General features: G+C 42.1%; 1 protein-coding gene across 9 annotated transcripts in view; it reads right to left on the bottom strand.

Annotated features, from left to right (window-relative positions):
* The window catches only part of LOC144940072 (histone deacetylase 4-like), a 188,310-nt gene that overhangs the window by 128,925 nt on the left and 46,207 nt on the right, over positions 1-13,178 (bottom strand). For 7 of the 9 annotated variants that reach the window (XM_078866759.1, XM_078866752.1, XM_078866757.1 and 4 more), the window contains exon 3: positions 9,045-9,116. The exons of 1 other annotated variant lie outside the window; for it this stretch is intronic. In XM_078866759.1, coding sequence (XP_078722885.1) covers positions 9,045-9,116 — 72 coding nt within the window. Of the gene's footprint in view, positions 1-9,044; positions 9,642-13,178 lie in introns of those variants that run through there. One more of the 9 variants, XM_078866751.1, reaches the window with a different exon arrangement.

Raw genomic sequence — 13,178 nt, 5'->3', positions numbered from 1 at the left:
TGACAAATATTAACAATACAATTGGCTTGATGATAAAATAATTGCTGTACATGTCTTTCAAATTGGATACAGGGTTTCATTTGAAGCATAAGAATACATTTTTATTAAACATTTGAGAAACCTATTCAGCTAATTCCATGCCATGTTGGCTGCATTTCAAGATAATTATTAAGATTTATTTTTACACTTTCCCTACTAAATACTTGGCAAAGGTGATTTTTTTTTATGAAGTCAACAACCTCAGTTCCAGCCACCTACTTAAATATGAGCATCATTAAATTGTATGCAATGTCACTGTCAAAATTGACGGTCATAAATTTGGCCACGATAGCATTCAGTTCTAACTCAAAGATATAATATGCGCGATAATGAGATCACTCCGCATATTAATAGTGTCTATAATGGGTGCAGCAAACACATTTAGCAGTGACCATGCAGAAAAGGCTGTGATAATTTACACAAAACACACTTTAAAAGAATGGGGAATCGTCAACACTGTCAAAACAGCACAAATAAATGTATTAATGTTCAACCTCTTTCGGCAATACTTAGCCAACCGTGCTAATCGGAGGTGAATGCGGGGGAAGGACAACAAACTAAACACACACAAAAGTTATTAAGCAATTAGTTTCAATGAATATGAATACTGCCTAGCACTCATTGGATTATACACAGATTTTTGTGTTACTTTTATGCAAACACCTTGTATAATAAGTATTGTATTCCAGACAAACTGTCTTGCTCCATCGTCGAGTTGATCCTGAGACCATCTGAGACAATATAAGATCACGTGCACAAATCCACAATGGAATGCACAATTAAAGCTGTTACGAATGTCTTGGCAGGAAGGTTAAACTGCAATTTGTGATAAGTAATGAGCTGTGTTACACCTCTGCAGGCTCTATAGGTCCTGTACACAGGGGACAATTAAACTCTTTGCACCCATGGTCGAATTGAACGTAAATCGTATAATTCAAATTCATGGTCTGGCAAACGGGTTTCGAAGCTTTATGTTGAGTCTGCAGCTGAGAAAAATATCGTTCTGCATTTGATAGCAAATTCCGTTTAACATTTTAAGTTACGTGACACATTTTTTATTATAGTAGTCAACATTTTAAAAATGTCAAAACGGATGTTTTCTTGCGTTTTCACAAAAACACACCAACTCTTGCAGAAAACTATAAAAAATGTGCTTTATGTACAGTACAATGTCATATATTGGACTCGCTGGAGACTGAGGTATAGATGGATATGTGAAAATGTCAGATAAGTGAACATCCATAGAAAATTAGTTATACCATGCACAAATACTGCCCTGGGTGTGGGAGCTTACTTCGGGTGGATATGTGACAGTCGGATATGCAAGGCTGTAGAGTGCAATATTAATTCAAAAAATGGGTACGTAGCCAGCCCGTCCTGTCTCTCTCCTGCCATGATCGTAACGAGAGAACGGGCCAGCTAAAAAAAGGATTCGGGGACGATTGATGTTAAATTGCGTTGTGTTCTTGTCTCCTTTCGTATCACGCGGCAGGTTGAGATGACCGTACAACTTCATGAAGAGGGAACACGAGTGGGTCACGTGATGGCAACACTTTATTCAAAAGTGCTCTTCTGGGTAGCATCGCATCAGCTCACACGCCACAAAACCACAGCTGAGCCAGCCCTGAAGAGAGTTCCTAAACATGAGTTCTACAGCTGCCGTGTGCACGTGGTCTTATGTGCGCATGTGACTTAGGGTCCATTGCTCGAGTCACTACTGTGACGCGGCCTAGCGTTAGCGTGTTCACCACTTGTTGCAGAGGTTCAAGGTTTGAATCCGGCAGCTGCCCTGATCAATACTCTGGGTGTTTTGACCGTACAAAAAAAATCCTAAGTGCCGTCTGCTTCACAGTGGATGTTAAAGATCCCATGACATCATTCGCAAGAGGAGGCCATTTTGTGCCGATGTTACAATCCAATTTTGGCAACTTAGAAAAATTACTTGACTTTTAATATTTGCTCAGCCATCATCACTCCCTACTGAAAAACACTTGGCAGAATATTCCTTAAAAATAGTCATGAGACTGAATGAGGCTTTCCTGGGTAAGCAAGCATAACAATAATGATACAAATACAGGACTGCCAAATAGATAATTTATTGTTGAAGCAGGTGAGAGGTCATTGAGACAGATAATAAATTATTTTTCAAGGGATAATTGGGTTAGAAGGGTAATTCAGGAAAAGACAACTAAGAATGAAAGGATGCAATCTTTTCCTTTTTTCCCCTTTCTTAAAATGTTATCCACAGACCCGACTCTGAGCTTGGCTCCGCGCCTCTGAGTTGCGGCCACTACGTCTGCAAACTTGCGCGCGTTACAAATTGAACTATTATTATTATTAATACAAATACAATGAGTAAAAATTAAGCTCTGGAACACGGCACTGGCAACCAGGATCACTTGACAAGATTAACAAGACACACCTGCTGTTTTGTCAAAATAATGAGTCCAAATTTAGATATTAAAGAATATGAAAAATAACAAATCGCCAACTCAAAGTTTTCACACACATTTAGTTTTAAAGGCATACATTCCATCATTTATACACAACGACGAGGATTGACTTCCCACGGATTTGTACTTAATTTATCAATCCTGGAAAGAAGGATGGACGCCAGACTGAGTTGATATATTTGACCTCTTCTCTGGACAACTTCAGTTTGTGAAGAAAAAAAACCTGCACAAGCTCACCTTTTTATGGCACAATTTTCTCATACGCAAGTTGAAACTCCCTCCTGCACTTCAGCTGGCAACATCACATACAACACGCGAACTCACGTGTTTAATCGACAAGCATTAGCCATCGTCAATCCATTTCTGGATGAAGGCCTCTCCAAAAGCCGACCATCTCTCACGGCCCTGTGATGTAATAATACGCCTAGCACATGCACGCAAGCTGATTTTATCTCTATACTGTCTCTATTTATAATGCATGTGAGTCATATAAACGTCTTGCTGTTCAGCATGTAACTCATTATTAACATATTCCAATCTCTACTTAAGGAATTTAGAAGGTACCTTTTGTATTTAGTTCAGCTGAGGCTGATACTTTATTCAAATAATGTACTAATGATATCATCATACGTAGTCATGCTTTCATCACAAAACAGGGTAAAACAGAGAAAGATGCTCAGCTTTAAAACAGACGTATACATGGAAATTGATTTTTTAAATGTTATTTTACTTATTTAATACATTTAAATTTATTTTCTAAAATGCAAGAATCATTGCTCAACAATCTCTCAAGCAAACATGTAATGCAATTTTGAATATGCATCTAAGTATTTTGTTATTCCAATAAGAAGTCAAGAGTGTTACTTTTTTAATTGGGAGAACATGTTTTATTCTAGAAATAACAAAAAAACAGGGTCTCATCATCAACGTGTTGTTAATTTTCTGGGATGCTTCGAACAAAGGTATTGTTGTTAGTAGCTGTTTCAGATATGTAGTAATTTAACAAAGATTATTTATATGCTGAAGATAAACTCACTTTTACACAACGTATTTAAAGTTAGAGATGGGTCCCTGCATCAATCATAATTCATGTTTTATAGAAGCCTTGTTTGACTAACACGTATGAATAGCATGCATATTTCAGAACGTGTTTTTTTCCTTTTAATATCCAAATAAGATCTTAGTAGAGAAATGTTTCCAACACAGCTTGCAGTTCACAGAACGAAAGATAGATGTGAATTGAAATAGGACTAATTTAGAAACGTACAACTATAACTCCCTGTGTTATGTAAATACACATAATGTCACATGAGAGTTGAATTCGGCAATGGACAAGTCGACATCATGCGTATGTGAAAATGCATGACGTCGAGACAATGTATAATCGATTTTGTTAAATAACTTTGTTGGAAACCTGTTGAGATTGCATGGAGTGCTTCTGCCAAAATCGAGTCTTGCCAATGCAAAATTGATAATTAATTTGCAAGGGGTGCATGTTCATGGGTAGACCCCCTGCATCCAGCCCCAAGTTTCTGCCACTCATGCACACAACCCACCCCAGTGGTACATACCGTGTATTGTACAATTTTGGGAGAGTGTAAATGGTGGAGCAAGTAACGTACTGTATGTACGTTGAACTTCTTTCACACCGTACGTTGCCAACTAATCGGAGGGTGTGGTGGAAGGACAACAAACTAAAGACAAAAAGCAGTTTTAGAGAATTTAGTTTTCAATCTAAATTCAAAACTGCATAGCTCCAGTCGCTTCCTAATATCGGAAAAGCGTTCAGGATGGCAGCAGAAGTGCATCTGAAAGTGTGTGATGCGGTGACCGTCTTTGTTTGATAGTTAGCCAAAAGCTGACCAAAGTTTGTGAGAGAAGCACTCTGGCCAATAAGAAAAACATTATCGGATCAAGATTAACATTTTTCGTAATTTTGACCTCGTTTGCATCAAGCGTTTTGTTGCCCCTTGTCCCAATTTAGTCCAGCTGTGAATCACAGCACAATGTAGTGGCGTGTATATACATGCGTACAAGAATACAGCCAAGTCCTTGTCACTGTCTCACAAGCGCACGGCCGAGGCATGAGCATCAGAATCAGAATATTTATTTTCCTGGAGGAATCCGATAAACTATAAAGCAATTTTTCACAGATGTCCATCCAGTAGGCGCAGGTAAGAACTTTACAACAACAAACAGTACAAAAACATAATAGTAGTGCAAAGCACAAGAAATGTAAACAAATAACCCAAACACACACAAATACACCTAAACCATCTCCGACCTACCAGGCAAAGCCCACTAAGGTATTATCTTATTTTTCAGGAGCGACCTGGCCACAAATGATAGCTCAACAAAGTGGCCCATCATTTGGATATGAATAGCACCAAAATCTCACCTTTGTTTTAAGAAGCCAGAATGCATAGTTCCTACACCCACACTGATAATCAATCTAGTATAATATAAGAGTATGCATTGCTGTTGATTCATTGATTTGTTTGTTATTTTATTTAAAATAAGTACACCCTGTGAAATTCATATTCACACCTACTCATATATCTCACCTCTTAGAGAAATATAACTTCAACAGCTTAAACGGTCTCGGTAAAATAAATGTTTTACCATGCCAAGTCTCGGCCTGTACTGTATCAGGTGGAAGATCAACGTTTAGCATTCGGCTAAAAAAACAGGCAAGGCAGCCCCGTGCAACTGGGCATGAGACTCGTAATTTTAATCTCTGGAATGAAGAATCGAATGCCAGTTGAACAGAAACAGAGTGGTCAGCGGAGAGCTGTCTAAGCTCTAATACTATCCAAACATTTCTCTTCTGACAAATGAAACACTGGGCATGTTTTATAGCTGTTCTTCGGGTTGGCTTTGTTATGATCCAACACTTATGTGTGATTTGAAATGATATGGAAAGAGACATTTCAGTTCTCCGATTGTACTTTTTTTGCTGGTTGTACCACGTGTTGTTCGACTCCCAAGTGGTGGGAGCTTTTTAAGAATGAAATTAATGTAGTGCCCGTTAAATCCAGTATATCTGCATTGGGAACACTCACACAAGCCAATAAAAGATTCAGATTCCATTGAAGGCATTTACCAATACAGTGCTAAAATAATAAAATACTCTGCCACGTAACTTGCTTGCACAACTTGTACCTCAAGTTCGCATAATTACAGAAATGACTCTTCAAACATTTATCAAAATCAACATAATTTTCATTTTTCTACAGTACAGTGTGTCTTTCGTTGAATAATGTAAGTAAAATAATGGATAATTGTATAAATGTAATATGATATACGGTGTGTGTGTATATAAAGTAAACTTAAATACTGATATAAATGCATTTTAAATTGTAAAACGGTGTGATTTATACATGACATATGGCACAAATTGACCTATTTTCCCTCAAGTTTTAATCGACAACTAAAACAGAAATTATACAAAACCCATTGCCAATGTCACTGTGTATGCCGGATTTTATTTCAATACCAATCAAAGAATCACAACTACTGCGGTTCTGAATGTCAATTACTCAATGAAAGTGCACAATAACGTTAATTTATGTCACGAAAGAAATGAAAAAAACCAACCAAGTGCCTGAATAATTAAACATGCCGCATGCTGTTTTTAAATATGTACGCCTGGGGCCACGATGTCCTAAAATACTACTCCGAAAATAATCCGGCACTAGCTCCCGGTTAAATACACCTCAGCAAAACGTCCGTACCAAAATAACTAACCATGTTGTCGGAATGGAAAATGTCATTATACACACTTGATAATTTATGTCGTGAGGAAAATGAGCTGCAAATCACCATCTAAACTTAAATAAGTGTTATTCTGGGTGCCAAAATGACCTTGAAATGTGCTGCTTATTACTCCCCTTAAGGCAAACATCGTAAAACTCAATTTTGCATGCACCACCTGCCACAAGCAGAAATTTGTACAAAAGCAATATATTCAAGTGCTGTATTAACATGCTCAACCCACAACCTTCGACATTAGCGATGCTCAGCCACGCAACTAGTTGTGCAGGAAGCCATCCTTCACTAAAACGCGTTTAAAAACAAATAAGTAAATAAAATGGACACAGGAATGGGCGACGAAAAATTTGACCTGCATCGTAGGGTACTAATTTACATGCACACTGACAGGAGAAGTGACACTAATTGGAAGCATTTAATCAGATTCCTCTTAGTCTGTAGTTCATCAAGCCTAATTAGACAGCCAGAGAAATGGGAGACGCTGTTTTCTCTGTCACTTTATAATAATAACGCTATACATGCATACATCAATACAACACTTTATAATGTTTATGTCTGCTATAATCATGTGCCATCTGTCATGGACAAAAACATGCAGCGTCTACGCTATTTAAGATTGCAAATGCATTGCCCATTATTTCGTAATGAAAAATGCAGTGATGCCATTACAACCATTAGAGAGAATGCAAATTGTGCAGACACTGCCATGGGGGACAACATTTTGCTCATGGCGAGCCCTCTAGGAGGTGCGAAAAACGCCTCCGACTGAAACGTAAAAGTCACGATCATGAGATTACAAAGGAAAAACGGCGGTAAAACCACGTACTCAAAACCATTCATCCTCCTTATTTTATCATAACGACCCTAAATATACAAGCAGATTAAGTTCCCTAATTTTAGAATCCATCGTAATCCCTCGCAGCAGGGACAAGGAGGCAGGAGGGGGGGCGACTGTGCAAGGATCAAAGTCTTCCGCGAGCTGGACAAGCCGCTTGGGCAGCAAAAAAAAGGGCTTTTTGAGGGTGCGACGCCGCACGGCGAGAGCGAATGGCGTGGGGGGCCCGGCTCACAGCGTTGAGGAACCATCGCGGACACGGGGCAACTCCCAGAATAGCTCGGCCCGGAATAGCAGCGGCAGTAGCGGCAGGGCAAGGCAGGCAGGCAGGCAGAGAAACCACGCGTCGTGCTCTGCGGAGGAGAAGGGGACGAGCGGCCAGGTCGTAGCGCCGGCTCGGATATATCCCGCGTAGCCTGTGCCATGTCTTTTTTTCCGCATGCAACCAAGACATCCAGAGTCACACCGCCGGTGGCTCGTGAGCTTTCGATGGATAAAATAATGTACTGTATATGTAAAGCAACGAGTGCCATGAAATATTTGCCTCAAATTTGTTGTAACTCATGCGCATTTTTTTTCGTTCGGCTCACAGTGAGCTCTCACTGTACGATATACATCGTGTGACTCCTTTCTGTCCACGGATTTGCATTTGCAGTGACGTGTCAGTCAATCTCATGGAAGAATGCGGGGGAAATCTCTGGGAATTATCACACATGAAGGGTAACTATCGTCAGCGAGAATGTTTGATTGCTCAGTAAATACCAAAAACCCCAACACATTCATCAACAACATTGCTTAAAAAGAGAAAATAAATATATATTGGTAACTTTTAGGGCAATGGCTCTTCATACAATATCCAAACCTTCCACGACTCTAAATATTGTTTACGCAGCCATTTGGAGACCTTTAAAATTACATTACTTAAAAAGCCCATGACCATAATGTTCTGTTCATCTAATATATCACTTCTGTCATTGGCTGTGCCACATTATTAAATGGTGAGATACCAACAACAGCAAGCACACCATGAGCACATCAACTCCATACAATGTATTGTTCAGAAACTAGATTTAAAACATATTGTAAAGTGACTAGTATACAGTATACAGGACACAGCCGGATCTACAGGTGCAACTCAATCGGCTAAGTGCAGACTATTTCGTGTAGACATGTGAAAGATTGGTACTTTTGGCTCAAAACAGCAAAACTGATTCATGTCTGTGCATATGAATGTGTGACTTTTTACCTAACATTCGTGTTGCTGTAATAGTCGATCCTTAATTCATGCTAAAGTTATACAGACGTCAAGTCAGCAGATACGTAAGAATTACAAAAAGAAAACTCAAGTCAACACTATAAAACATGATCACAATGACGCATGTTTTCATATTTCCAAATCTTCCATTCTATGATGCAAAATTGTATGTGCATACACAATACAAATATTAATTTATATTGATATGAAGCCAAACATTTTCTCTCGAGACATAGTTTCATAATGCAATTTTCGAGAAAAAAATTAAATGCATCAATCAACTGCAAACAGTCCGTACAAAAACACGACACACACCGCTCCCTTTTCATGATCAAACTGGGACACGTGTATCCAATATGAGCTGCAAACATTAACATCGCTTAACACACACACACAACCCACTCGGATGCATCCTTAGCAATCAAAACATTTCACCGCCGTCGTACAACGCCCGAAGCATCATCATACCACACGAGTCGCGCATCTCTGCGCACAACCACCCCGATCTCGACGTAGCCTTTGACATTAACAAAATGTAGTCCGACACACAGACAAGGTAGTTGACACCAAGTGGGGGGGGGGGGGTGTGGGTGTGTGGAGTGACCAAACGGAAATCCTTACACCCCCCCCACCCCCCCAATCTTTCTTGATGAAATTCGCGAAGACGGTGGTGGAGTGTGGTGGCCGGTACCTGGCGCTGACGGACGAGACACTTGCCGATGGGTCACCAGGTCGAGGGCCTGTTCCCTGCCCGCGACGGCGTCTGCGGAGAAACACGACTCTGTCTCGTAAATGGTTTGCAACATCTCCCCCGGTCCTGGCACCGTCGGCTTCAGCAACATTCAAAGAAAAAATTGGGGGGCTGAGGGGGGGGGATGGTGCAAGTAGCAACAAAAAAAAACAAAATTGGCGAGCCAGAACCCTTTGCTGCCAGCAACCCGGGCACGTCCACTTCAATGTCAGAGAGAGAGAGAGCGCGCTCCTTGCTCGTGTGCCAGCCCAAAGGCGCGCGATCCTCTCAGCACATTGACAATACGCACTGGCCGCCTATTTTTTTTGCCGAACCCATTTAAATGCCGCTTTGCCGGTCTCCCGCCCGCTCGCCCATCCACTCGTCCCCCTGCCTGCGAGCCGGCGACGATGTCTCCCTAAGCCCCGCAAAAGGGGTTCAACACGCGAGGAGAAGGAGGAGGAGGCAGGAACGTGGTTTAGGCAAGCAGCACTCTCTGTTCCCCTCCCAGTGTTCACGACTCTACCACCGCAACCGCTGCCACCCTAAATCATTAACCAACAGGTCCAAACCACAATGCGTGTATTTCCTCTTTTTTTGGAGGGGGGGGGTAGGAGAAGAAGGGGAGTGAGAGGGAGGAGGAGGTTTGCGGATTTGGGGGGGGGGGATAAACAGCAAGCAGGAGAAATTTGTTTCCCGGGCACAAGACGAAGAAGAGAGCGAACGAGTTAGCGCGAGGTGGAGGAGGAGGGGGGGTCTGTGGGGGAGGGGGGGGGCTCTGGCGAGGGGGTCTGGGGAGGGGGTCTGGGGAGGGGGGGCGTGGAGCAACGGGGGGGGGGGGGGAGCGCAAAGCGAAGCAAGCAAAAAACCCCCCCACGACTGAGTTTACATCCCCTGCAGCCTGGAAATAGAGATAACACATTTACATGTGAATCAACAACAATGTGTGCCCGGGCACGCTCACCAGAAATAGCAGCTGGGGAGGAGCTGGCTAAAAATAGCGGCGCGCGCGTGGCCAGGGGATTGGATCGTATTATTAGAGCGCACGAGGAGAAGGATGGGAGAATGGGAGGGAGGGAGGGAGAACGCCATGAGCAGCCATCCAATCGGGGTTGCTCCTGCTGCTGCTGCTATTGCCTTCTTCCATCTGAGCCCACCAACACCACCAACACACACGGGACCGCCGATATGACCAGTGGGGCTTGGAGGGGGGGGGGGGTCTCTCTGTCTCTGTGTGTTTGAAAAAAAAACGGGTAGGCGCATCCAGTGGTGTCCGTCCCATCAGGAATATTTAATTTGCTAACCGCAAAGCGTCGTTGCATGTCTGCTGTTTCTTTGTTGCTTGCAACGGCGGATTTTTTTTTTTGGGGGGGGGGGGTCATCCCTCCCGGGTTTTATTTTATTATCTTGCAGCTTTTTGTCTGATTTGGGCCACTCTTTACGTCTACATTTGTTTTTGTCCTCGTTATTTTAATGACGCGAAGATAATGGTGGAGGCGTAATTTGGCAAAGGCTTTCCAAATTGGATGCGAACACACAACAGGGGCCGTTTGTTAAATCACGTCGGGGTTTAGTCTTTTTGTTGTGTGTGTGCAGATATTTCCGGCAGGATGAAACAACCACTCCCTTTTCCCCCGCTATCTGTAGTCATGACACTGTCTTTATCACTCACACCGCTACAGCCCATTGACTTCCCCCCCCCCTCTCTCTCAAGTCAACAGGAATTCTAATGTAGTACAGTGCTGTATATCGTTTTTTGGATATCGCATCGTGTCTCGGTGATTTACCTCCTGTCGAACCTTGGTGCACCAGTTTGCAAAATAATAATGCGAAATGTATACCTTTTAAAAAATATACGATTCATGACTGGCATACTTACGACAATTTCTCTAGGATATATTTAAACATTGCTTCGCGTGAAACGCCGATGCGAATTCACATCTAATTCCAAGCAGCCTCTCAAGGCTATGGATGTAAAAATAGACCATGATATTCTGTATTATATTTGCCCAGAGTGACATGTAGATAATCTATATATTATTCAACACCATTACGCTCACTTCTCCTTTGCTGTTATTTGCAATTACGAAGACATCACTAGGTAACATTAAGTCCACATCTTTATTATCGTCATCACAAGATCAAGTTCTGCTCTGGAAGGCAATTGCCTTAGCTACTTTAAATAAATGGCCTTAGGCATGAGAAACAGCAAAAGCGGGTTGCGTGCTGAAGAGCTTCAACAATATGCCGCATGCATACGCAGCTTAATTCCAAGTCTGTACGTGTTCACGCTGCCGTGTGGTGTAATGGTTCACACACTGGACTTGCAATCCAGAGGTCCCCCGTTCGATTTGATCTCCTTGCCCGGGCAGTTGAAACAATGGGGCAAGTTTATTAAATCCCCACCCCGAACCCCCCCCCACCACCTCCCCGGCCATCTCTGCCCGACCAACATAATAAATGGGTACAGCACCGTTCTAATTTCGTGTCATTCTAAACTGATGGAAGTACAGCCGGGGACCGAGTGTTTGGTAAACACTCGACTGTAATTGGATTTCTCGCTAGCCAGATGTATGTTTACATCAAACAGGGTCATATCGGTGCAACCTATATGAAATGCAAAAAAAAAACCCCTCTAATAATTACATTTTACATGGTGTTTCCCATCGCTCAGGGATGCTGCCGTGGTGTGCTGGCCCACACGCCGAAGCTTGTTGGTCAATCTTCAGGTCGCGTGTGGTGGGGTAAAGCGTCGGTAGTCCCCGCCACTTCTGAGATGTTTGGCCAGTTTAGTGAAGTAGGTCAAATAGCCCATTGAAGGGTCTGTCTCCAGAACTCCTTCTGATGAAGGCCATTCCCCCCAGCACTGGCGTAAGCAAGCGATTGATGGCTGCACCATAACATTACCTTATAGATGTTACGTGTTTATTTCCTTTATGTAGACTAACTATACCACAGCAACCTTTTGAAAGTACAACTGACCTTATCATGATTGCACTTTTTTTATTCGACTGTCTGGATTAGCTAAATCTAATTGAATTACATCTGCTGCAACAATTCAGTTTAAAGTACATCAATGCATTGCATGCTGTGGCTAGACAATGATGCCTTTTTATTTCATCTACAGTATTTAAACATGCACCAGCGGATGACAATCCACCACATGAATTAATAACAATAAATATATTTAATACTATTAACATTAATATATTTAATATGATTAATATATTTATAGTGATCCCATTTCAGTGTCTTGGGTTTTCACAGCAACCGCTGTGCCCTGCGAAGGCGGTTCAAGGTTGACAGTCTTAACAGAGTGCGCTAGCCATACAGGAAATACAGTCACAGGAAGGAATGAAGGGTGGTTGCCAATTTAATAAACAGCATACTCGTGAACGAACCTATTTCAACCGGAGGGGTCATAAAATCGGATGTCTGCTACCGTGCCACGTTTTCTTCGCGCTGAAACAGAGGAGTTAGCCACACAGCGGCACTTTGAATGCTGGGAGAATCCTCCTAGAGGACTTTGCAAACGAATGGCTCCCGGTGGTTATTGGTTCGACCACAGAGAGGTTCTGCCAAGTTCGCCACCAACTTATCCACGAACATGAGGAGTTCTACTGTACTATAATTAGATTTATTCCACGTGACTTTACCGAAAGAACCAAGAATATGAATTCCTGCAGTCACGAAAGTTGCAAGTCAAAATTAAACTACTGGTTACAGACTCAGTATTTAATCTACTGTTTTTGTGCTACTACGTATTTAAGCGTTCTATCAGTTTATTTAAGGGATAATAACTTACAAACACTATAATATTTTATCGACAATGCCGTGAGTGTTTCCCATAATCTAAACCGTTTGGTTGGTGTATCTAAGCCATATCTAAATATGTTGGGAGTGCCTGGACACCCACGACAGTGGCTGTGCCCCTGTGCTCTCGCAACCTTGTCAGACCCGGGCAAAGTGGGACCCTCCTGAAATGCAGCCACGGGTACAGCTGTGAATCGAGCGTATACAACAAGCGTGACTGAAAGAGGCGCAAACAGTACTCCAAGTTGGAACATTTTAAGCGAGCCGATGAATTGGACTCGA

This window comes from Lampetra fluviatilis, chromosome 2 (assembly GCF_964198595.1).
Source record: "Lampetra fluviatilis chromosome 2, kcLamFluv1.1, whole genome shotgun sequence".
In the NCBI taxonomy this organism is placed as follows: Eukaryota; Metazoa; Chordata; class Hyperoartia; order Petromyzontiformes; family Petromyzontidae; genus Lampetra; species Lampetra fluviatilis.
This window is presented reverse-complemented; position numbering and strand designations above follow the sequence as displayed.